Source organism: Papio anubis, chromosome 3 (assembly GCF_008728515.1).
Source record: "Papio anubis isolate 15944 chromosome 3, Panubis1.0, whole genome shotgun sequence".
In the NCBI taxonomy this organism is placed as follows: Eukaryota; Metazoa; Chordata; class Mammalia; order Primates; family Cercopithecidae; genus Papio; species Papio anubis.
The window spans coordinates 3,252,007-3,277,947 of NC_044978.1; the positions used below are offsets into that span (position 1 = coordinate 3,252,007).

General features: G+C 41.3%; 1 protein-coding gene and 1 long non-coding RNA gene across 10 annotated transcripts in view; both read left to right on the forward strand.

The window, feature by feature from the left end:
• FAT1 (FAT atypical cadherin 1) overlaps positions 1-25,941 on the forward strand; it is a 147,635-nt gene that overhangs the window by 101,400 nt on the left and 20,294 nt on the right. For 7 of the 9 annotated variants that reach the window (XM_021939042.2, XM_021939049.2, XM_021939047.2 and 4 more), the window contains exons 7-17: positions 810-878; positions 1,804-1,943; positions 6,352-6,627; positions 6,747-6,957; positions 12,053-16,120; positions 16,630-16,826; positions 19,833-19,986; positions 20,823-21,056; positions 22,423-22,812; positions 23,994-24,208; positions 24,472-24,609. In XM_021939042.2, coding sequence (XP_021794734.2) covers positions 810-878; positions 1,804-1,943; positions 6,352-6,627; positions 6,747-6,957; positions 12,053-16,120; positions 16,630-16,826; positions 19,833-19,986; positions 20,823-21,056; positions 22,423-22,812; positions 23,994-24,208; positions 24,472-24,609 — 6,092 coding nt within the window. The remainder of the gene's footprint in view (positions 1-809; positions 879-1,803; positions 1,944-6,351; positions 6,628-6,746; positions 6,958-12,052; positions 16,121-16,629; positions 16,827-19,832; positions 19,987-20,822; positions 21,057-22,422; positions 22,813-23,993; positions 24,209-24,471; positions 24,610-25,941) is intronic. The other 2 variants (XM_021939046.2, XM_021939048.2) reach the window with 1 other exon arrangement.
• Positions 6,964-11,913, forward strand: LOC103884848. Its single transcript, XR_647655.3, has 2 exons — positions 6,964-9,015; positions 9,129-11,913. It is a non-coding gene; the product is annotated as an uncharacterized LOC103884848 (long non-coding RNA).

Below are 25,941 nucleotides of genomic sequence, written 5' to 3' on the forward strand. Positions count from 1 at the left end.
CATTTAAAGTAACTATGCCTGTGTGACTGTCACATGTCAATATTTAAGAGGGAATAAGCTTACAAATTTTGATTCGTATACCTTTAAAGTTATGGTACCAGCTATGGGTTTTTAGTTTAATTTATCTCATTTTCAACAGGAATGAGGATTCATTAGATTATTTCGTCCTCCAGTAAAGTTTACTTGCTAAAGCCATTTCTTCTTATTTGTCATGTAGTTTAGGTAAGACATTGAATGTAATACCCTAGTCAACATATTTTTTAAATTTCACATTAGACTTTGGCATCTTAGATTTTTTTTTTTTTTAATTGTTTCCTCACATTTTAGTTACAAGGGTATTTAAGAACAAGTGTATCTGTTGCGATTCATTTCTCTAGGGGAGACTTTATGTCCGTTTTTCCTCTTCTACCCTTTAGTCATGTTACTCCCAAGCCCCCAAAAGTTGCAGCTGATGGACCCAGACCCCTGGGTGTGTCGGGCCAGGCCTTACCTTTGGAACTTTCATGCTAAATGGTTGGGCCCTTTTACCAGTTTGGTGATTGTATGAAATCCATGTCATCAACACCTATGAAATTCTTACGGCATACTTTTAAGGGAAGGGGAAAAAGAGACTGTTTTCATAGTTAACGATACTCAAAATCGTTTGTTTGCTTTCTGTTAACTTTTATCACATTTCCAGATCGACAGGCTGCTGCTGTGCAGTACCTGACCTCGCTGTGTAACCTTGCTGTGCTTGGACCTGGTTTGATTGATTGCTCTTATTCTGTGCTTGCTTTCCATGCGTGCTTGCTTCTTTTTGGCTGTGCCAGGAGACACGCTTGCTAGAGAAGTGTTTTACATCTTTCAGATGACTTGTGACCTGAACTGTACAGCAGAAGGTATCTGCTGAGATCACATAATTTGCCTCAGATTATGAGATCTAAAATAAAAGCCTTGTTTTTTTTTAAACTTTTTTATTTCCAATGACTATCTTCCATTGCTGTTTTTTTTTTTTTTTTTTCCATAGTGTGCGCATGGTCACCCATCCCATTCGCCAGCGTGTTGACACGTAATGCTCACCTTGCCCTGTGGTTTTAGGTTTCTCTTAAGACGTCGTGTGTGTTGTTTTGTTTCTTGGTTAGATTTAGTAGTAGAATTTCATCATGACATTAAGCCTCTATTTTCTTTCATTCCATTTCATTTTATATCTAGGTCAATGGATTTGAAAAGAGAGTTTTATCAAAAACATTTGGATAATATTAGTAGGATAGAAACTTTTATTTCATTAGGCTTTGTGTTTGTCAAAAATGAGAAAAAAAAATTTTCAAATAGTTTATAGTAGCCAGGACTAATTGAAGTTAACTACCACTATTTTTTTTTTTAGAGTTAACATTGATTTTTAATAGCTATTTTATTAGGCCAATTTGCTGAAAGTATCAGAAAGTTTTCTTAGTAAGTAAACTTTTAAATGGCCCAGTGATGGTTTGTATAACTAAGATAAAGATTGAAGAGAAATTCAGAACCCCTGAAAAAGCAAATTGAAAGTAACTCATTGGCAGTATTAGCAATGTCTTTGTTTTCAGAGTTGCTTTCTTGCTTTTTTTCAGTTAGTTTCTTCCTGGACAATTAGGGTTCACTTTGCCATAACAAGCATTGTCTTTCTAATTGGCCACTCTTGTCTTTCAAAATGCTCCTCCTTGGAAACTCTTTGCTAGTACATTAGAAGTTTTTTTCAGTGCCATTAAGTATTAGAAAGCCACAAAATAAACTACGGAGTGTTATCCTGTGACTGTTTTTACTTTTTTTTGTCCCAATTTAAACTAGGTGGCAACTACGACAGTCACTTCGATGTGGACAAGGGAACTGGAACCATCATTGTTGCCAAACCTCTTGATGCAGAACAGAAGTCAAACTACAACCTCACAGTCGAGGCCACAGATGGAACCACCACTATCCTCACTCAGGTAAGTGAATTACTAGTGATGCGGTTGTCAGAGGAGGTTGGAGATAACATTCTGACTTGGAGGGGTCCACAGGAAATATGAGCGGTGGATTCTGCCCTGTGAGGGTCTAAAATCAGAAGAGTTTGTGTGTTGGTATAGTTTACACACATGCACACTAAGAATTTTTATTTAGGGAAAGAAAATTCCATATCCCAATTTAGGTTTTGCATATAATTAAGCAGTTTTGAGAATTTTGAGGGAAGACTTCAAAAACAAAACCAGACCAACATTATGCCATCAAAATCTTCGAATTTTATGCTCATTTTAAACTATATTAACGTAAAGTACATCACTATTGAGAATGAATTGTTTAAATCAGTTTCAGTAAAACTGGATAGAGTGATTCATCTTCTAAATCACTTTTTTTTGATTCCTCCTGGCTATGTAAAATAACTAATAAAATTGTTCTCATCATTCCTTTAACACCTTTATTTGCTCCTATCTGATAATTGAGATGGCCAGATTATGGGGATTTCACACTTATGTGTTAAAATCCTGTAAGTTAAATTTAAATTCTCTTCTTTCTTACTACTTTTCTTTGGTTCTCAGTGTGGGCTGTTTGAAGTGTACAGAAGGAATATTCCTAGAGAGAAGAATCATCGTGAGGTTTCAGGAGTGAGCAGAGTGTCATTCACTCATTTCTTTAACAAGTATTTGTTGAATACTTGTCACATGCCAGGTACCATTCTGGAAGGTGAATAGCAGGAAACAAAACAGGCAACAATCTTGCCTTCTTGGAGCTTCCACGAGGCTGGCAGAGCTAAAGGTGTATTTATAACCTACTGTGGCCTAAATGAACAAGAAAGAAGTTAAATGTCAGAGAACAAGATGCTTCTGAGTTTCAGTTTTCTAGCATTAGATTATACTGTTTTAAATCCTAAGTGAGCCAGATCATCTGCTAAGTCATTGAGCTGCATTAAAAGATAAAAATTATCGTCTATGATGTCTTTTCGATTAATAAATGGGTAGATAATTTAAAGCCATTTACAAAAATATTTCTCTAAATGCTTGTGATTTTTAGTGTATATAAAATTGATAGATGTATGCTGTATGCTTTTGGGGTCATTTTGAGATTGTCTTGTAAAAGTTCTAGTATGGTGTGAAAATTTCAATTTAGTTGGTAGCTGTTCTCATTCTAGAAACAAGCAAAATCTATTGATTTTCTTTCTTTAAACATAAGCCCTTGTAAAATTTTAGAGCACAAAAATGAGAATGAAAACATCATAAATTATAATAAATCTAACAGGATAATTCTGAGAGAAGGATTTAAGGGGCATAACTGTAGACCAGTTCACAGAATCGACTACCCAGAAATCTAACAAAAGGAGCTTCATAAGCAGTGGAGATGGCCGTCTTTGCCAAGCATTCTCATTACTAAAGACAACACCTCTATGAATAATTAACAGTGCAACTCTTTCCCAATAATTGTATTTTTAATTAGTGCAGTGAAAAGTTTAGCATGAAATATGATGTGTATCGACTAAAATTCCTGTAAAACCCAGGAAAGAGAGTCTAGTTTTCTTCCTTGGGAACACAGAATATCTTAAATTTCATTGTTTCAGAAGTATAAAGATACTTCTGTAACTTATTTTGGGCCATTGTCATAGGCTCTAGATGCTATCCTAATTGCTGACAGGGAAAGGCAGTCGGACTGTAGGAGAACCGTGAGCCCAGGTTGACCTGTTAAGGTGTGGGACAGAGGGAATGATTTGTGTTTAGATTACTTTTCCTCTTGAGCTGAGAACCTGGAAATACGAATTTGGGCGGGAGCAGGTGGAGCGGGGCAGCAGCTGCCACCTGGAGAAGAGCACAGGACTCAGCTGGGCAGTGAGAGGCACCAGGATACAGCGGGGATGGATTGAAGAGCAGAGGAATTAGCTGGGTGGTGAGACGCTAGGATACCGCGGGGATGGATTGGGGCTTGGAAGTAACATTCAAAAATCAACAGAGCAGCCATTGTGTCTCCAGGTCAGGGGCAGCAGATGCCGATTTGAGAAGGTTTAGGTGAGCGTTGGTGGGTCAAGCAGGCAGCCTCCAGCAGAGGTAGGCGGCAGGACGGTGGGAGAATTGCCAGTGCCCTGCGGAAACAGCTCTTCTCCCGGCTTGCCTGTCCTGCGTGTGTGGCTTAGGATGCTGACCGCTATTGATTCCAGTCACTTGGCTTTCTCTTGTATCTCCAGGTAACTTACCAAATCCAGTTACCTTTTGTTTTCTTTCTTTCAAACAGCTTTGCTTTCATATCTTCTTTCACTTTCTCTCGAGCATCAGCATCGTGGCCTCTGGAGCAGCTCGCTTGGTCGGAATCCCGGCTCCACCTCTTGTATTCCTTTCCAGAGGCAAATAGCTGTAACTCTCTGTGTGTCCATGTTCTCACCTGGAAAGTGAGGGTGGTGGTAATCATTCTCTTGGAGGTCTTAGGAAGGTTGATGAGATGACCCGCAGGGCGCTTGTTCTTCACTCCCTGAGAGCCTGTCACCCAGTAAGCACTCAGAAAACCATAGTTTTGTTGCACATCAGCTCGGGTTTGGGCTCTTGTCCCACCGACACTCAGTTCACCTTCCAGTCGCCATTCTTCATCCCTGCCGCTCATCTTGGAAGTGAGTTTCTTCTGACCAAAAGGAGCTGTGTAATCCTCCTACATCAGTTCTGGAGTCGAGGCTCTGCATATTTGATTCTGCCTTCTTCTTGCTCCTTTACTATATCATCCCTGAGTTCCAGGTCCTCTCCAACCTCTAAAGGCAGGATGCTCCATCCCACTGCTTGCCCTCATGTCTTTGAGGCAGCCCTTCCTCATACTTACTCACCTGCCAACCAAAAATACATCCAAGAAATCATTGTCTCCCTCTTTAGAGCTTTCTGAACATCTCAGCCAGTCTCCGGACTCTTAAAAACTTACTTGATAGTATATGAGACATGGTTAGGCTGTGCATGTGCAGAACATTGCCTGGTGAGCCTGGTGGTTCTGTGAGGGCAGGGACTGTTGCATGCTAATTTCACACCCACTGTGTTATGTAGGCAAGCACTGGGCGTGGAAATGCACGATCAGTGTGTCTCAATTGAATTTTGCTTTTACTTTCAGTTCCTTCTACTTAATAATAGTTGAGCTTGGAGCAGGATTAAACTTCTCTGCCCAGTATCCAATACATGGGAAAAGTAATTTTTAAATGTATAGTGGAAATTAATATATAATCTAATTTATGGTAATTGCCTTTATAGTCATCCCTTCTGGATCATCATTGACCTGTAAAAGTGAGGCATCTATAGTTTTAAAGGTTTACATAGCTTTCACATGAAACCTTTCCATGGTTTGGTGGATGCATTTAGAATTCATACAAAATGTCATGTTATGTGTTTTTTAACTAAAACATCCTTGATGTTTTGGTCTTCTATGAGAACACTGATGTAGCCCTCACGGAAGGCCTCTGTTCATGGCCTTCTCCATGTGGTTGACAGCTCTGCCTGGGTCTCTGGCCTCCTGTGCTGCTTGGACAGCAGATCCCTTTGTTCCGTATGCCCCCACGAAGCGCAGTTTTCTTCATAAACTCTAAACCATGTTTTGTAATTGGCAGTGATTTCCACTGTGCCAAATCCATAGGTTTTTTCATTATGAAAATTAATCCTCTTACTGTCAAAGTTTTGTTTGTTTCTAATTTAGCTTAGTACCAAGTTTCTTAACATTTGCTTTTTTTCCTCCAAAGGTTTTTACTTTATGTGGACACAATTAAGAGAGTTTATTTTTTCAGTCTATTGACTAAATTGCTTTTAGGGAGTAAACATATTTACTACATACATGTAGGTTTATGATTACAGAAATACGGTGATTTCTAAACACATTTCTTATTTTTTCTTTTTACATATTAAAAAAACCTATGATCTGGGGCTTGGGATGTCAAAAATGAGAATGAGAAATTTAGATAGTGTAATCATCTGTCTTACTCACCTCAGTAGATTGGTAGTTGCAGATTCCAATCTGATATAAGAAATTAGTCTTCTATAAATCCTGGTAAAGTAAATTGTTATCTGTACATGAGTGATCTACAGATACCTTCTGTGTGGAGGCATAAGAGAAGTTAAGCCCACATAAAGACGTGGCAAGTGTGAAAAGTATACACATTTTGTCTTCAGAGTTAGTTATAAGAATTCAGAAAGATCATCATTATCTGACTCATATTTAGATAAGTAATATACCTGTGAGAAATGTTATAAGACATGTATGATTGTAGGTTTTTGTTGCCTTTCTCCTATTTGTATTTTATTTTGCCACAGTGTCATTCTTTCAATGTGCTTGACTTTTGTTCATGGTTCTTTAAGTATTAAAACATCGTAATTGGACATATTATTGTACGAGCCATTTTGTCATCCATTACAGGTATTCATCAAAGTAATAGACACAAATGACCATCGTCCTCAGTTTTCTACATCGAAGTATGAAGTTGTTATTCCTGAAGATACGGCGCCAGAAACAGAAATTGTGCGCATCAGTGCTGTGGATCAGGATGAGAAAAACAGACTAATCTACACTCTGCAGAGCAGCAGAGATCCACTGAGTCTCAAGAAATTCCGTCTCGATCCTGCAACCGGCTCTCTCTATACTTCTGAGAAGCTCGACCATGAAGCCGTTCACCAGCACACCCTCACGGTCATGGTAGGCGCTCTGCCTCTTCCTCCCACCATTGGTCCTGAGGCCTTTGTGGGATTAACTGTGATTTCCAGTTAGTTAGAAGAAAAACACCAATGGGATTGATAATGTGTCGATTCCTTTAGGTACGAGATCAAGATGTGCCTGTAAAACGCAACTTTGCAAGGATTGTGGTCAACGTCAGCGACACGAATGACCATGCCCCGTGGTTCACCGCTGCCTCCTACAAAGGGCGGGTGTATGAATCGGCGGCCGTCGGCTCGGTTGTGTTGCAGGTGACGGCGCTGGACAAGGACAAAGGGAAAAATGCCGAAGTGCTGTACTCGATTGAGTCAGGTATTTTTGGAGCATTCAGTGGCATTTTAAATTTGCAATTGTTAAAAGTCTGTTTCTACTTTTCCAATATCAGTTCTGGGTATTGAAGCATTTCTGTGTATCTGCCACAATTGCTTAAATTGATCTCTAGATACAATTTTGCATATTAGGAGAAAGAGGATTTTTTTTATTTTTATTTTTTATTTTTTAACTTTTAGCCCATCAGACAGTTTGGGGAAGTTCTGGGGGATTCACAGTATTAGCCCAGTTCAAGGCTCTGAGAAGCCCCACAGTATAGGAAACTTTATTTGACCAATTCAGTATTTCTGAAATTATTTTAACCACACTTTCTTCTGTAATATTGGTTAAACACACTTAGGAAGATACTTGCCTAGTAATTTAACGTTTTACTTTTTTGTCAGAGAGTATTTTCTCTTCAGCAGAGCAGGAAGCTCCGTATCAGTGTTGGCTCATCTCGTCGTAATTGGCTCAAACCTCAGGAAGAGGTGCCTGCCCCTCCCACCCCTTCCACAGTTACCTGGATTTTTGCCCCTTGCCTTTAACAGGTGGATTTCCCTCATGGAACTGGGTTGAGGACTAGACCCCAGAGCTGGGGCCTGCTGGGGTGGGGCTTGAGGCAGCAAGGGCAGAAAAAAAAAACAGCTGGAGCTGTGGGCCTGGACGGTTCCGGGACCCAGAGGCCAAGAGATCCAGAGTCGGTTTATCCAGGGGGATCACCAGGAAACAATCCCGGCATAGCAGGATGTTTTTGGTCTGTTTTCTGCTACCATTCCCTCATTCATTCATTCATTCCGTGGGCTGATGAAGCTCACTTATGTGCCAGGTGCTGTGTTAGGAGCATTCATCCTTGGGCATGGTAGGTAAGGGGTTGCCATTGGGTCCACAATGCATGTCTTGTGAAAGTTCCACCTCAGTGGAAACGGTTCTGTGCAGTCAGAGCTCACATTGCTTTAGGACTCTTCCTGCTCGGCCAGATCCTCTGAAAGTGATGAAATGTTGAGAAGACAGTTGACAGTTTTCTGTTTTCTTCAGCACCATTGTTAGTATGAGAAATATAGTCCCTTTCAGTCTTCTTTGTAATGAGTTTAGAGAATTAAAATCTTCCATTTAACTTGTGTTTTTTTTTCTAAGTCTGTAGCTCTGCATACTTAGAAATTGTCTCTCCTAGGCGTTAGACTTGTTACAGGTACAGATTAACTATAGATCAGGTAATCAAAATTGGGGGAAATGGAGAGTCATTTTAAAAAACTTACTGATGTGTTCTAAGTGGTTAAACTATGTTTATTTAACATATTTGAAATTTCATTTATTTCCCTTAAAACAACCAAATTGAGTTCATTAGTCACAAATAAGACCTCATACACTGCCTGTGATTGCGGTGTTAAAAATGTAGTGTAGTTAGTGCCTTGAATAAAGATGAAGTTTTTTTCCACTGGTTCAGAAATTTGCAGTTAGAAAAACAGTGCTTTCCATTTGTGCGTGCCTGAGTACTTCAGTAAAGTAATTCTGCCATAGACAAACTGACTGGGTTTATGTAGGAGAAAACGTTAAACTTCCCCTTAGCTTTCACCGAATTTTCAACAACTGGGTGGTTAAAATGTGATTGTTGGTGTCTGAGTAAAAGCATGTGCATTCTTTGAATGCTTCTAATGACTGATAGGGTTAGGAATCTGGTATTCTGAGAATGGAACTCCCTCCTCAATGAATAGATAATACCAGTGGCCTATTCTGGCATAGAATTAGGGCTTTTAAGAAGCTATTTTTATAGTTTTGGTAATATAAAAATTATGCTCAGCAGTTACTTTGTAGGAGACCACTGCCATTAACATGCAGTAGAGTTTTGTGGAGGGTGTGTGGGCATATGCTGGGGATGGAGGAGGTGGACATCTGTTGGAATAGTACAAACTATAAAATGTTCATACAATGCCTTTCATTTAAGTTATTCATATTTACCTGCTTCTCATTTGTGTCAGATTACATTTAAAGTTCAAAAAGACTAGTTATAAATTCAGTACATAACACTGCATGTTTAACTAGCAGCAATTAATTGAGTAAAAGGTATTTACCTGCTTCTCATTTGTGTCAGATTACATTTAAAGTTCAAAAAGACTAGTTATAAATTCAGTATATAACACTGCATGTTTAACTAGCAGCAATTAATTGAGTAAAAGGTTTGGTCTGATTAGGAGTCTTCAGGGAAAAAGGAATTAATTAGGAGATATTTTCAGTAACCATTGAGTTACATGCTAGAGACATGGCAGTGCCATACTCCGCATTGAGTTATATGCTAGAGACATGGCAGTGCCATACTCTGGTCTGTGTGGTGTTTTCTTCTTATGTCTTTTTTAAAAAGTAGATTATTAGAGCACTACTTCTAAACCATTTTAATACCTGGAAATAGAAGACACTCCATAAGTAAATATACTTGTTGATTAGAATTGGTTTTCTTCGCCAAACTTAAGTTCAGTATAATTGCCTCTAGAGTCAATAGAGGGTGCCACTCTGCCGGTCAGTGGGCCCCAGCTGAACATCCAGAGTGTGTCCACAGGGGAAGAAACAGACTCCCCTTCACAGTTCTGTGTAATACACTTAATAGTTAAGAGCAAAAATTAGCCTATTTGTCTAGTTAATTGCCCTGTTCCCATACAGGGAACAATTTAAAGTTGTTTAAAAATCACTCATATTGTAGCTAAAGTCAGTGAATAAGCCCCCAGCCTCGTACAGACCTTTTCTGCCACCGTAGGAAGTCGTTGACCACCACCCGTGCACCTCGGCGTCTCTGCACGTACCTATCGTTAGGTCAGGCAGGGGCACTCTCTGCCCCTCAGCAGCCCTCATTGTTTCTTCATGTAAACGTGATGCTGCTTTCCCATCTGCAAATCTGATGACTTCTGCCTTAATCTGTATGTATGTGGGATCCATCTATCACATGACGAGCTGGGTTCCTGTTTCACCTTGTTATCAGCGACATGCTTCAAGCTGTGTTCATCAGAGTCACGATGCCCCAGATAATAAAGGATAATATAGGATGTTTCTGAACCTTGCATGGCCAATAAAGAGCAAGGTTGTGATCCATGCTGTAAAGAAGACACAGGGCGATGAGACGGAAACAGTAAGAATACAGGAGAGGATGCATCAAACACTGGGGCTCTGAGATGAGTGTGCGCTCCTGATTGAGGACAAAGAGAATGCCCGCTTGGCTGCAGGGCAGGGAGCAAGTTTTGCAGAAAGCAGTGTGTTCTAGCATCACGAGCGTCCTCCGCAGCCGAGAGTCTTCATTCCTCCACTCGAGGCCTTGCGTATTTGAAGCTTCATTGTCAAGATAAGATTATCCTGTACAAAGTAAGAGAGAAATGGATATAGAAGAATGAATATAAAATATGCTAGGTCAGCTGGTGAGTACAGACATAGGGAAGTCTGAGGGGTGGGGATGAAGAGTCACCATGGTTGCCCCAGTCTCCTGTGTTAGGCCAGGCAGTCAGTCACAATTTTAGACAGTGAGGATGATGTACAGGTGGGATGAGAAAAGGATCTTGGAGTTCTGACGACAGCCGAAAATGCGATCAGGAAGGACCTGGGATCACTGACTCATAAATACAGACAGGCCGGAAATTAGTGTCTCAACAGCCTGGCAGAGGCAGCAGGACCCAGTCCTCGGCCAGGGTTCAGCTCAGAGCATCAGGACCTAAGGAAAGCCTGGGCCTCTGCCCTGTTGCAGACTGAGGCACTGCCTTGGGGCCTGGATGCAGGGCCAGTAAGACTTAATGAAAGCCAGGCTGGATCTGCTCTCCAAAAAATGGCCATGGATTTTTGGAAAATGTCTTAAAGGAAGGAAATGAAGACTGTAGAGGAAGTGTTTACTGTTAATGATGTGGAGAAAGAAGTGCTTGGTTAATCCCCTGGTTTGCAGCTCACACTAAGTAGTTCTGGTCCGTGAAATGCCACACGCATGGCAAACCTAGAGCAAGAATTTGAGAAAGCAGTTAAGTGGCAAGTGAGCTTTGTTTTGGGTAAATGTAATAGTTCATTTGGGGAAAACAGATTCTGTGCTATGACGAGGATGGTGAATTCTGGATGCTCGTTTATGAGACAGAAAAAGGATGGAGGGCTCATGGATAGATTAAACCTGAGAGCCTGCAATGCTGCCCTGATTTATCCAAAAGGGCTGTAGAGAACTGCTCATCTCTTTGAAGATTCGGTCGATGATACGAAATTATAGAATATTCTGGAGCTGTGGTTGCAGCTAAAGATACATATAGTATAGCCTGAAAAGGTCCAAAGAAAAGGAGGTGAGACACTCGATATCTTCAAGCAGCCTCTCAGTTGCAGCACTGCTGACATTTGGAACCAGATATTTTGTGTTGTGCAGGGCTGCCCTGTGCGTTGTAGGGTGCTTAACAACATCCCTGGTCTCCACCCACGAGACGCCAGGAGCACCCTCTTCCGACCAGTAGTGACAGCCAAAAATGTCTGCAGGCATTGCCACATGTCTCCTTGGGCGCAGAATCGCCCCCAGTGGAAAATCACTGACCTAGAGGATCAGTTGACCTGAAAAAGATAAGAAGGGAATGTTGTTGCAATCCTCAAAACTTGTAAAGTGGGACGGGTTACACACATCTCTCCATGGACAATTGTCTCTCGAAGCTTGACGTCAATTTCTTACTGAATCGAAATCTTTTGTAATGAATACGCATCTTAAGAATTCTTAAGTCATGACCATTGAAAATACAAATGTGGTCCAGGAGTGTTTTGAGGGACTCCTGGAAAAGGACTTACTCAACTGCTTTGTGGAAGGATAACCTTGTCTTCCCACCACACATTCCCAGTGCAGCCCAGAGAGGGAGATTTGGCTTTAAGCGCAGAGGGCTGTTTCTTCTGTTTTTTGTTTTTCATCATTCATGATCAAAATTCTGTAAAATATTAGGTGGATAAAAATAAAACAAGTTGAATATTCCATTCAAATGTTGACATCCCTGAGTTTCTGCTTAATTTCAGAATATAATTGTTGAGGATACCTTTGTTTCTGTTTCCCTAACTACTACTTCTATTGCTCCTTGTATTTTTGTCTAACATGTATGTTTTCCTCTCCTTCCAGGAAACATTGGAAATTCTTTTATGATTGATCCTGTCTTGGGCTGTATTAAAACTGCCAAAGAATTAGATCGAAGTAACCAAGTGGAATATGATTTAATAGTAAAAGCTACAGATAAGGGCAGTCCACCAATGAGTGAAGTAACTTCTGTGCATATCTTCGTCACAGTTGCTGACAACGCCCCTCCGAAGTTTACATCCAAAGACTATTCTGTTGAAATCAGTGAAACTGTCAGCATTGGGAGTTTTATTGGGATGGTTACAGCCCATAGTCAGTCATCAGTGGTGTATGAAATAAAAGATGGAAATATAGGTGATGCTTTTGATATTAATCCACATTCTGGAAGTATCATCACTCAGAAAGCCCTGGACTTTGAGACTTTGCCCGTGTACACATTGATAATACAAGGAACGAACATGGCTGGTTTGTCCACTAATACAACAGTTTCAGTTCAGCTGCAGGATGAGAATGACAACTCGCCAGTTTTTATGCAGGCAGAATATACAGGACTCATTAGTGAGTCAGCCTCAATTAACAGCGTGGTCCTCACAGACAGGAATGTCCCTCTGGTGATTCGAGCAGCTGATGCTGATAAAGACTCCAATGCTTTGCTTGTTTACCACATTGTTGAACCATCTGTACACAAATATTTTGCTATTGATTCTAGCACTGGTGCTATTCATACAGTCCTCAGTCTGGACTATGAAGAAACAAGCATTTTTCACTTCACCGTACAAGTGCATGACATGGGAACCCCACGTTTATTTGCTGAGTATGCAGCTAATGTAACAATACATGTAATTGACATTAATGACTGCCCTCCCGTGTTCGCCAAGCCGTTATATGAAGCATCTCTTTTGTTGCCAACCTACAAAGGAGTAAAAGTCATCACAGTAAATGCTACAGATGCCGATTCCAGCGCATTCTCACAGTTGATTTACTCCATCACCGAAGGCAACATCGGGGAGAAGTTCTCCATGGACTACAAGACTGGTGCTCTAACTGTCCAAAACACAACTCAGTTAAGAAGCCGCTATGAGCTAACCGTTAGAGCTTCCGATGGCAGGTTTGCTGGCCTGACCTCTGTCAAAATTAATGTGAAAGAAAGCAGAGAAAGTCAACTGAAGTTTACCCAGGATGTCTACTCTGCAGTAGTGAAAGAGAATTCCACGGAGGCCAAAACGTTAGCTGTCATTACTGCCATTGGGAATCCAATCAATGAGCCTTTGTTTTATCACATCCTCAACCCAGATCGCAGATTTAAAATAAGCCGCACGTCAGGAGTACTGGCAACCACTGGTGTACCCTTCGATCGTGAGCAGCAGGAGGCGTTTGATGTGGTTGTGGAAGTGACAGAAGAACATAAGCCTTCCGCGGTGGCCCACGTTGTCGTGAAGGTCATTGTAGAAGACCAAAATGATAACGCACCAGTGTTTGTCAACCTTCCCTACTACGCCGTTGTTAAAGTGGACACCGAGGTGGGCCATGTCATTCGCCATGTCACTGCTGTAGACAGAGACAGTGGCAGAAACGGGGAAGTGCATTACTACCTTAAGGAACATCATGAATACTTTCAAATTGGACCCTTGGGTGAAATTTCACTGAAAAAGCAATTCGAACTTGACACCTTAAATAAAGAATATCTTGTTACAGTGGTTGCCAAAGATGGAGGGAACCCGGCCTTTTCAGCGGAAGTTATGGTTCCGATCACTGTCATGAATAAAGCCATGCCCGTGTTTGAAAAACCGTTCTACAGTGCAGAGATTGCAGAGAATGTCCAGGTGCACAGCCCTGTGGTCCACGTACAGGCTAACAGCCCGGAAGGCTTGAAAGTGTTCTACAGCATCACAGACGGAGACCCTTTCAGCCAGTTCACTATTAACTTCAATACTGGAGTTATCAACGTCATAGCTCCTCTGGACTTTGAGGCCCACCCGGCATATAAACTGAGCATACGCGCAACGGACTCCTTGACGGGCGCTCATGCTGAAGTATTTGTGGACATCGTAGTAGAGGACATCAATGATAACCCTCCTGTGTTTGCTCAGCAGTCTTACGCAGCAACCCTGTCTGAGGCATCTGTAATTGGAACATCTGTTGTTCAAGTCAGAGCCACAGATTCTGATTCAGAACCCAATAGGGGAATCTCATACCAGCTGTTTGGGAATCTCAGCAAGAGTCATGATCATTTTCATGTGGACAGCAGCACCGGCCTCATTTCACTGCTCAGAACTCTGGATTACGAGCAGTCCCAGCGGCACACGATTTTTGTGAGGGCTGTCGACGGTGGTATGCCGCCGCTGAGCAGTGACGTGATTGTCACGGTGGACGTTACCGACCTCAATGATAACCCACCACTCTTTGAACAACACATTTACGAAGCCAGAATTAGCGAGCATGCCCCTCATGGGCATTTTGTGACCTGTGTAAAAGCCTATGATGCAGACAGTTCGGACATCGACAAGTTGCAGTATTCCATTCTGTCCGGCAATGATCATAAACATTTTATCATTGACAGTGCAACAGGAATTATCACCCTCTCAAACCTACGCCGGCACACCTTGAAGCCCTTTTACAGTCTTAACCTGTCAGTTTCCGATGGCGTTTTTAGAAGTTCCACCCAGGTTCATGTGACTGTCATCGGAGGCAATTTGCACAGCCCTGCTTTTCTTCAGAATGAATATGAAGTGGAACTAGCTGAAAACGCTCCCCTACATACCCTGGTGATGGAGGTGAAAACGACGGATGGGGATTCTGGTATTTATGGTGACGTCACTTACCATATTGTAAATGACTTTGCCAAAGACAGATTTTACATAAATGAGAGAGGACAGATATTTACTTTGGAAAAACTTGATCGAGAAACCCCAGCGGAGAAAGTGATCTCAGTCCGTTTAATGGCTAAGGACGCTGGAGGCAAAGTTGCCTTCTGCACTGTGAATGTCATCCTCACAGATGACAATGACAATGCACCACAATTTCGGGCGACCAAATACGAAGTGAATATCGGATCCAGTGCTGCTAAAGGGACTTCAGTCATTAAAGTTCTCGCAAGTGACGCCGATGAGGGCTCCAATGCCGATGTCACCTATGCCATTGAAGCAGACTCTGAAAGTGTAAAAGAGAATTTGGAAATTAACAAACTGTCCGGTGTAATCACTACGAAGGAGAGCCTCATTGGCTTGGAAAATGAGTTCTTCACTTTCTTTGTTAGAGCTGTGGATAATGGGTCTCCATCAAAAGAATCCGTTGTTCCTGTCTATGTCAAAATCCTTCCACCAGAAACGCAACTTCCAAAATTTTCAGAACCTTTCTATACCTATACCGTGTCGGAGGACGTGCCCATTGGAACAGAAATAGATCTCATCCGAGCAGAACATAGTGGGACCGTTCTTTACAGCCTGGTCAAAGGGAATACCCCAGAAAGCAATAGGGATGAGTCCTTTGTGATTGACAGACAGAGTGGGAGGCTGAAGCTGGAGAAGAGTCTTGATCATGAGATAACTAAGTGGTATCAGTTTTCCATACTGGCCAGGTGCACTCAAGATGACCGTGAGATGGTGGCTTCTGTAGACGTTAGTATCCAAGTGAAAGATGCAAATGACAACAGCCCCGTCTTTGAATCTAGTCCATATGAGGCATTCATTGTTGAAAACCTGCCAGGGGGAAGTCGAGTAATTCAGATCAGGGCATCTGATGCTGACTCAGGAACCAACAGCCAAGTTACGTATAGCCTGGATCAGTCACAAAGTGTGGACGTCATTGAATCCTTTGCCATTAACATGGAAACAGGCTGGATTACAACCTTAAAGGAACTTGACCATGAAGAGAGAGACAATTACCAGATTAAAGTGGTTGCTTCAGATCACGGTGAAAAGATCCAGCTGTCCTCCACAGCCATTGTGGATGTTACCGTCACCGATGTCAACGATAGTCCACCACGATTCACGGCCGAGATCTATAAAGGGACTGTGAGTGAGGATGACCCCCCCGGCGGTGTGATTGCCATCTTAAGTACCACAGATGCCGATTCTGAAGAGATCAACAGACAAGTTACATATTTCATAACAGGTAAAAAAGTTTCAGGCAGTTTAAAATGATTTTTAGAAGCATAAATTGTAAGATAATGTATTATATGGAAATTGAGGGCTTAAGGGATGATTTTAGTTAAATATCTAAAATAATAAGTAGAAATCACGTCTGTTGAGCCTCATTTCAAGCTTGTTACCTGAGCAAAGCTACCAGTTGTTTCATTAGACTGTTTTTGATTTTTGTGACTCATTCTTTTGAACCTTATACTTACTGTATTATAAATATATTATCATTAAAAAATCTATAGTTTTAATGCAAGCTAAATTATTATTTAGTAGTCTTAATGCTATGTTTATACATTTTAATGCTGCCCTTTTTTTTGTAAATTGGAAAACTAATAGATGCCAAATTGATTTTTTTAATGCTCAATTCTTTTAAACGGTAACATTTATTTATTGTTAACATAAATAAACGGTGCAGTTTATTTTTTCTGTTACTTTCATCCTTTCAACAAATTTGACTATCATCTTCCTCCATTGATTTAATAGGAGGGGATCCTTTGGGACAGTTTGCTGTTGAAAATATACAGAATGAATGGAAGGTATATGTGAAGAAACCTCTAGACAGGGAAAAAAGGGACAATTACCTTCTTACTATCACAGCAACTGATGGCACCTTCTCGTCAAAAGCTATAGTTGAAGTGAAAGTTCTTGATGCAAATGACAACAGTCCAGTTTGTGAAAAGGTAAGCAACTCTTCCCTTGCATTTGTGTGTTATGAATTTGAATTTCTTAATGACCATCATTTGGCACTGCGGTGTAATTGACATGTGTCTTATGATTGCTTACTGATTAAGCAGAGGTGTTAAATGGGGTAAGACTTGGAAAAGCTTCAGAACTATTTGCAGGAATGCTAAATAAATCAGAAACCTCATTCTAAATAACTAAATTATGGACAGGACTACAGTTGTGTCTTAACACTGAAAATGCTCTGTAAACTTTTCATGAGGGGATTCTCTTAATATGGGGATACAGCTATTTGGGGGGAAGGATCTGACCGGAAACAAAGTGCCGGTGTACCATGGGACACTGTTTTGGGGACATCTGCTCTTCTGCATGCTAGAGAATCTCAGAGGTGGACAGCGTGCTTCCTGCATCTGCAGGACTCACCATTCAGTGAGAACTAAAAGTAGACGTAGGAAGAGATGCTCCCTCCAAGACTAGGTGAGGGCCATGTGGCTCGAGCAGGGGTGGTCCCTGGGGCCAGAGGGTGAGAAGGGCTGGCTCAGCCTCGGGGGCGGTAACTGGGTCGTCAGGAGTGGGTGGGGAGGAGCCGTGGAGTGTGAGGAGGGATTGTGGGAATCGCCACTGAGTTTTCCGGAAGTGGGGAATCTGCACTGAGAGTCTTGGAAAAGGGTGAACTGGATGACAGTGGCTGGTGGCGGTCGCTCCAGGAGATTTGAATTCTATCCTGGGGAAAATAGGGACTTTGGAGCCTATTGTATCAGTAAGGTAGAGATGCTATGAGACAAATTCCTTAAGAAGCTTAATTTGGGCCGGGTACAGTGGCTCACGCCTGTAATCCCAGCACTTTGGGAGGCCAAGGCGGGCAGATCACAAGGTCAGGAGATCGAGACCATCCTGGCTAACACTGCGAAACCCCGTCTCTACTAAAAATACAAAAAATTAGCCGGGCGTGGTGGCGGGCGCCTGTAGTCCCAGCTACTGGGGAGGCTGAGGCAGGAGAATGGTGTGAACCTGGGAGGCGGAGCTTGCAGTGAGCCAAGATCGCGCCGCTCACTCCAGCCTGGGAGACAGAGCGAGACTCCGTCTCAAAAAAAGAAAAAAAAGCAGCTTAGTTTGGAAGCATCGTGCCCATTATTTAGACAGGGAGGAGTGGATGCAAGGGGGCCCTGGAAAGCAGAGGTGGGGAAGGAGTGAAAGGACCAAAGCCACTACCAAGGAAGACCATCTGGTGTGCCAGCCGGCGGGCATGCCATTGAGCCCGACTTTCTACAGGAGTAGAGGGAGCGACCAAGGCCATGGCAAAGAGGAGTCTGAGCCGGGGACTGGCTTTGGAGGAGTTCCGTGTCGAGTTCCAATTCCAGTTTGCTAAAGTAATGGGACATCCAGTTGACCATGTTTTTTTTAGACACTGAGAGAAGGCGAGATGTTGGATGGGTATCAGGGAAAGGTGTGGGAACTTGGCGTTGTCTCTGGATAGCTGAAAATTGAATTCATTTGAGAGGATACTAACAAAAAGGGGAAAAAAGAAGAGGGAGAGACTTCCAAAGGGAGAAGGGGGCTGAGCTGGAAGGAGAAAGAGGACACCAGTGCAGTGCCACCCTGGGTAGGGGAGAAGAGGACTCTGGGGAGGCAGGGTGGCGAGTGGAGCTGGGATGTTTGGGGTGCGAAACAGACCATTTGGGTCCCATGATGGTGTGCAGGTGGCAGTCTGGGTAGCATGTTGTGGATGGATGCCTGATGAGAGAGTGCACTGATGAAGAAATAGACCTGCCCAGGGACGAAGGCTGAGAGTGACAGGGAGGAGGAGTGCACGGGGCCAGGAGAAGGCTGGGTAGAGAGGAATGTGATTGTGAAGAGGATGGAGGAGTTGGAACCCACCACAGATTCTGTGAGTCTGAGATGCTTGTGGCTGTGGAAAGTGATAAGGCTGTTCTCAGGGAAAGACTTAAGATGGAAGAACCCTTAAATTCAGTCGTGAAAGGAAGGGGAACTTCTAAGGGCCGAGGAGTTAATTCCAGTTCTTATTTGTACTTTGTATTTTCGGGAGGGGTGCGACATTCTCTCTTTCTTACAGCAACTAAGTGTCTTTGGTTGTTTTTTAGCCCTTTGATACTATTATTTCGATACAATACTGTATCATCTTCAGGAATAAGACTGGGACACTAGATCCTTTAAATTCATCCTATTATGAAATACCCTTTTTCCTGAGTCCTTTTTCATGGAGTCCTTTTCCATGAGTACTTCACTGATAGTTGAGTTCAGATTAAGAAAATCAACCAAATCTTAATCTTCTTTTAGGTTTTAATTTATGGCATGGATTTCTAAATAATTGGAGCTAGAAACAGCTGTTCACCGTGTTTGAGCATGAGGGCGCCAGGGTCACGCAGGGCAGTGGAAGGGGCTGAAGACTGGGCACCAGGGTCACGCAGGGCAGTGGAAGGGGCTGAAGACAGGGCACCAGGGTCACGCAGGGCAGTGGAAGGGGCTGAGCCTTCACGCTCCCTTCTGTGGCCTTCAGGAATCTTCGTTTTCTCCCATAACATGAAACTTGCTTCTCTCTCAACTGTAATTATTTATGTTAGGAACACTTGCAAAAAATAAATTCCTGTATTTGGAAATAAGCAGATATGATATAACCAGTATTCTCTGCAATTTTTAGTTAAACATGGAGTGGTGCTTAAAGTTTCGATTACTGCTTACGTGTTCTCATAGGGATTTGAATATGAAATCAGCTTAATGACATATAGTAGCATTTTGTAGGTTAAACATCAGACCAGGCTCTTTCAGGGATGTAGAGTTGGTGGCTGCTCCGCGGCTTCTCCTTGTTTCACATGTGTTTTATGTTTTATGAGAAAAATCGTTTTCAAAGCTCTTGGGATTTTATGTTTAGTCATTTCCCATGTTTTCTGTGGTCAGAGATGAATGATTTCTTTTCCGTTATTCCCTTGACATTTGTGCTGCCTGTTAATGTTTTTATGTGACAATTTTTGTTAAACTCTTTGCAGACTTTATATTCAGACACTATTCCTGAAGACGTCCTTCCTGGAAAGTTGATCATGCAGATCTCTGCTACAGACGCAGACATCCGCTCTAACGCTGAAATTACTTACACATTATTGGGTTCAGGTGCAGAAAAATTCCAACTAAATCCAGACACAGGTAATGATGGAGTTTGGGACAAAATTGTATATTCCAACAGTATCATATATGTGGGTGATTTTTAGATCACACACAAAATTTGAAATTACATTTTGTCTAAATGGTGTGACATTCTCATGCCCAAAGTTGAAGTATCCTCTTGTGAAATCTTACCAGCAATTTAGTGTGTAAAATTCAAGGTGATATTTTTTAAAAACAGCAAGAATATCACCTAATTGAACCAAGGATTTAAAATTTAGAAGGCATTTATGCCACTTGTTTAAAAAAAAAAACCTCTGTGAAGCTGTGTGTGTGTGTGTAAACCTGCTTCTGTCTTTATCCATCGCATTTAAATAGCATATTTCTTTGAATTCTAGTGACCATGAATTTATAATTCTAGTATTATCTCTTAAAATTTTCTATAAATGTACCGATTCATGGTATTTTATTTTAAAATAGAGTTGTTTTCCTTTTGTATTTTAGTAAAATTGGGATCAACTGAGTTTCCTGTTAAACCTTTTTATTTTCCTCCTAAAGAACTAATTGTGAACATGTGAATCTAAATTTAAACATTTTTTAAATTTGGCAAATTAGGTAGCTGTTTTACCTGTGCAGTCTTAAACGCAAGGTGAGAGGCCCTCAGACCTGCAGGGCTTGAAGAGCCAGCACCTGACAGGGTTGGAGACCTGGCTCTCACTGCTTCTTGCAGCTGTTGAATCTGTCATTGATAATATTGGTCTCAAGAGGAAGACTGAATACTCAGACTAAGTAATTGAAAGAGAAAAGGGGAAGAAATAAGATGTACAGCTGTAGGTCACATCTTAAATTACAAGTGAGTCATTTGTTTTTGTTTGTAGGTGAACTGAAAACGTCAGCCCCCCTTGATCGTGAGGAGCAAGCTGTTTATCATCTTCTCGTCAGGGCCACAGATAGAGGAGGGAGATTCTGCCAAGCCAGTATTGTGCTCACGCTGGAAGACGTGAACGATAACGCCCCCGAGTTCTCTGCCGATCCTTATGCCATCACCGTGTTTGAAAACACAGAGCCCGGAACGCTGCTGACGAGAGTGCAGGCCACAGATGCCGACTCAGGTATCTCCTGGGGGGTGCTCTTGCCCTGCACTGCTCACTGAGATCCTAGGAGCCTCTGTTTCAAAACATACCCCAGATTCAGCCTCTCACTTCTCCTCACGTGTGCTCCGTAGCCCTTCCTTGTTGTGGAAGGAAATCTTTAGAATCATTAATTAATTTTTAATGACTATTTAAAGTTCCAAAGTTGTGCCCAGTGAACCCACTGCTGTGAGATATCTACAATTCTGATTAATGACTATATTAACTGATCTTCATACCCCATTGAATTAATTAGTGATGTGTTACTTTGTAAATAAACCATTAGTGACAGAGAGAGTTTTTAGCGTCATTGGACCATAATGGAAGCAAATGCTTTATTATTATAGGTTTACAGATCTTTCAAAATTTTTTTGGAGAAAATTGGACTATAGAAGATATATTTATAGCATTTGGTAGCAGAGAATAACTTCTTCAGTCATACCACAGGTTGAGTATTCCTTATTTATAATACAGTTGGAACTAGAAGTATTTTTGGATGTTTTGATTTTTGTCAGATTTTGGAGTATTTGCATTATGTACTTATCATTGGAGTATCCCGGCTCCAAAAATCTGAAATCTAAAATGCTCTAATGAGCATTTTTTTAAAATCATCGGTTCTGCATTCAAAAAGTTAATAGATTTTGGAGCATTTCACATTTTGGATTTTCAGTTTAGGGATACTCATCCTGTGATCCTGAGAAATTTCAGAAGAATAGCAAAAATTTTGCTTTGTTGCTTTTCACATCTTTATCACTGAAGCTAAATGATAAATAGATTTGATTTTTAAAGGTTAGGTATGGTAGTATTGGCTCCTATATAAAATAGTCTAAGAAGGCAGATTCCCATGAAATTATATTTATATTTGTTTTAACAAAGTAAGTTGTTAATCTAATCCAGAAAGTTTACTTTTTAAAGATCATAGTCATACAAATTTGCAAATAGTGTATATTAGCATTTACCCCACTAAAAAAATTATCTACATGTTTGTCTTTTTTAAAAAAATGTGTTGGCTGGGCGCAGTGGCTCATGCCTGTAATCTCAACACTTTGGGAGGCTGAGGCAGGTGGAACACAAGGTCAGGACTTCAAGACCAGCCTGGCCAAGATGGTGAAACCCCTTCTCTACAAAAAATACAAAAATTATAGCGCACCTGTAACCCCAGCTACTCGGGAGGCTGAGGCAGGAGAATCACTTGAACCTGGTGGGCAGAGGCTGCAGTGAGCTAAGATCATGCCACTGCACTCCAGCCTGGGCAACAGAGCGAGACTCTGTCTCAAGAAAACAAAACAAAAAATGTGTTTAAATGTTTTTATGTAAAATGTTTTGACATCATTTTATGTCTTGATAGGATTAAATCGGAAGATTTTATACTCACTGATTGACTCTGCTGATGGGCAGTTCTCCATTAACGAATTATCTGGAATTATTCAGTTAGAAAAACCTTTGGACAGAGAACTCCAGGCAGTATACACCCTCTCTTTGAAAGCTGTGGATCAAGGCTTGCCAAGGAGGCTGACCGCCACTGGTACTGTGGTTGTATCAGTTCTTGACATAAATGACAACCCCCCTGTGTTTGAGTACCGTGAATATGGAGCCACCGTGTCCGAGGACATTCTTGTTGGAACTGAAGTTCTTCAAGTGTATGCAGCAAGTCGGGATATTGAAGCAAATGCCGAAATCACCTACTCAATAATAAGTGGAAACGAACATGGGAAATTCAGCATAGATTCTAAAACAGGTAACCAACCATGTATCTGAGAGGAAACCCTTCATTCCCCTAAAAGGACTAGATTTGCTTACCATGTTGCCTTATATTAAGTGACCCCGTGTTGTCAGTAGATGTTCTAAAAAGGTAAATCAAGTTTTCTTTTAGTTGTTTACAGTGGGATTGAATGTTGTTTGGAAGACTTCAGATTATAGTTCTACCTAATACATTTTGGGCTTGTTCATTAGAAAATACAAGCAAATTAACTTAGAAAATCAGAGCATCACGTTCTCTTAGTTTAGTTGAGATGTAAGGTATAGCAAGTTAGTAAAGATAAGAAGGGGGGTCAGTTGAGGTCCTTATGTAATCAAACTCATGGAAAGTAACTTCCCAAGTGAAATAGTAATTCCAGTCTTTTTTATTTTAGTTTCTGTAGTGGACTTCTGATAATATATTAAGTTGACTTCATTATCATGCTAGTTATCTATAACAGTTGGAGTACTTTGAATCACACTTAGGGAAAGACTGCCAGCAAGCTCAAAAGGCGTAAGAACTGCTAGTGAATGTTTCATTGTCTTGCTAACCTGTGGTCGAACGTACTCCTAAGTCTTACAATACTGTAAAAAGTTGCTCCATTCAAATTGTATTTATAATACAATAAAATTATTTTTAGGGCTCTCTAGGACTAGAGTGATGTGAAAGGAAAGATGTTAAAGGAATTGTTAAAAAAGGGATTTTTGAAAATGATAAGTTGTAAATAAAGGGTTATCTGGAAGTTAAAAGGGTATAAATATCTATTTTGAAAATATGAGAAGGAAAATATTTTTAAAAGATGAGACAGAAAATGAAATGAAAAGACACAATAGAATTTTTATGTTTTTATTTTATTAAACTAGAGTGAAGTCGAGTGAGCTATGGTATGGAAGGGATGATACAATAATCATGTTTATAATAAACAGGGATGTAGGTAGTGTTGACTGGGAAAGCAATCTAAATATCATGAAGAATATCATGAAAAGTAAGAGAAAGATCCAGGGATGGGCAGATTCATAGTTTTTAATTGTTGAATTAAGAAAATAGGAAACATACATAAATGGTGAGTAAACTTTTGAAGTGAAAACTAAATGTACTCAAAAGTGTTCATCTGTTTCAGTCATAGTAGGAAAATGTGGTGGCGTTACAAAATGCTGGAAGTAATTTTGGTTTCTATTCAGGGGCCGTATTTATCATCGAGAATCTGGATTATGAAAGCTCTCATGAATATTACCTAACCATAGAGGCCACTGATGGAGGCACACCTTCGTTGAGTGACGTTGCCACTGTGAACATTAACGTAACAGATGTCAACGATAACACCCCTGTGTTCAGCCAAGACACCTACACAGCAGTGATCAGTGAAGATGCTGTTCTTGAGCAGTCTGTCATTACGGTGTGTGTTTTCCCCCAGTACAGTGAAAACTGTGTCTCTTCTGGACCTTTGCAAAAGCTTTTAGTAAAATCAATCTGTTTTTTGTAGTGACCTTTGTAAATATTTTGAAGATTTGAAAGTGTCCTTTGTTAGGCCAACCAATTACTGACTTCGTTGTGGATAATTGTGTTAAAACAGCTAAGCTATTAATATCATGAATTTTGTTTAATAGGTTTCGGCCTCTTCCTTAGCTGTCTCCTAAACAGGAGTGTGGTGTGTTCTAGGTTCTGGCCGACGATGCCGACGGACCCTCAAACAGCCACATCCACTACTCAATTATAGATGGCAACCAGGGAGGCCCATTCACCATTGACCCTGGCCGGGGAGAAGTCAAAGTGACCAAACTTCTCGACCGAGAAACAGTAAGTGGAAAAGTTTGATTTACATTGTTTACAAATTACCACCTCAATACCTAGAAATGCCTCGTGCTCCTGTCTGCTGGGTGTGGTGTGAGCAGGACCCACCACCTCGAGAACTGACGGCAAGACGTAAACGCTCGAAAAGCGGTTACACTGTGGAGATCTCAGTGTGAGAAGTGTGTTCCATGCTGGGATGAAGGTTGGATAATAAAGCTTTGTATTCAGGAAGAAATTACTGTTGGTTCCAGAGTTCTGAGACACTTCGGAAAGCTGGAAGCTGGGTTTTAAATAATACCAGAGATCTGGAAAATCATCGAGGTTGAGAGAAGGGAATTTCCAGTGAGGGGCTGCATGGACACAGGCACGCAGACAGAAGCCAAGAAAGTTATTGAGGGGACTTCACCCAGTTGTATTGGAGTAATCATACAAAGAAAGTAGAGTGAGATAAAATAGGAAGGTATTTTACATGCAGGTTATTGGCCACATAGAAAACCAGGACCGGAGGTTTGGAGCTGATGCCACAGGCACTAGGGTATGAGCATTTGTGAGCTGAGGAAGGTCGGTCGCTCCTCTCTGTCTGCAGGTTCTGCATTTGTGAAGTCAACCCACCACGAATCGAAAAGTATTAGAGAAGAAAAAATGCCGGGTGTGGTGGCCTCCTCCAGTAGTCTCAGCTACATGGGAGGCGTAGGTGGGAGAATTCATTGAGCCCAGGAGTTTAAGACCAGCCTGGGCAACATAGTGAGACCCTGCCTCCAGAAAAAGAAAGAAAAACAATAAAAAATACCAATACAACAACAACAGAAAATACAACCCCCACCCCCGGTATAACAACCATTTACATTGCATCGATACCATATTAGGTACTATAATCTAGAGATGACTTAAAGTGTGGGAGGATGTGTATAGGTTATGTGCAAATACTACACCATTTTCTATCAGGGACTTGAGCATCTGTGGATTTCGATGTTTACGAATACCAAATGAAGAAACGATTTGCAAAGGAAAAATTAGAGTCCACACAGCTTAGATATGGGCCCCTGTAGAAAGCATTGGTGTCAGAGGCAGCCTGATTTTTTGGTCTTACTTTGACTGGGTAGTACCATTAAAGAAAAGTTATGAGGTATAAACGTGTAAGGGGTGGGAGAGGCTAATGAATGTGGCTTTCAATATGCTGGTTTTTATGGGGAAATAGCATATTCAGGCAGAATTACTCAGCCAGTATTTGGAGATTTTAGTCAGATTTCGAGACTGGAAAGCCCTAAATGTAGATAGGTACTTGCCCTTGGAGATGTTGATAGAAGTGACATGAGGGATTGAGATAAATATGAACAA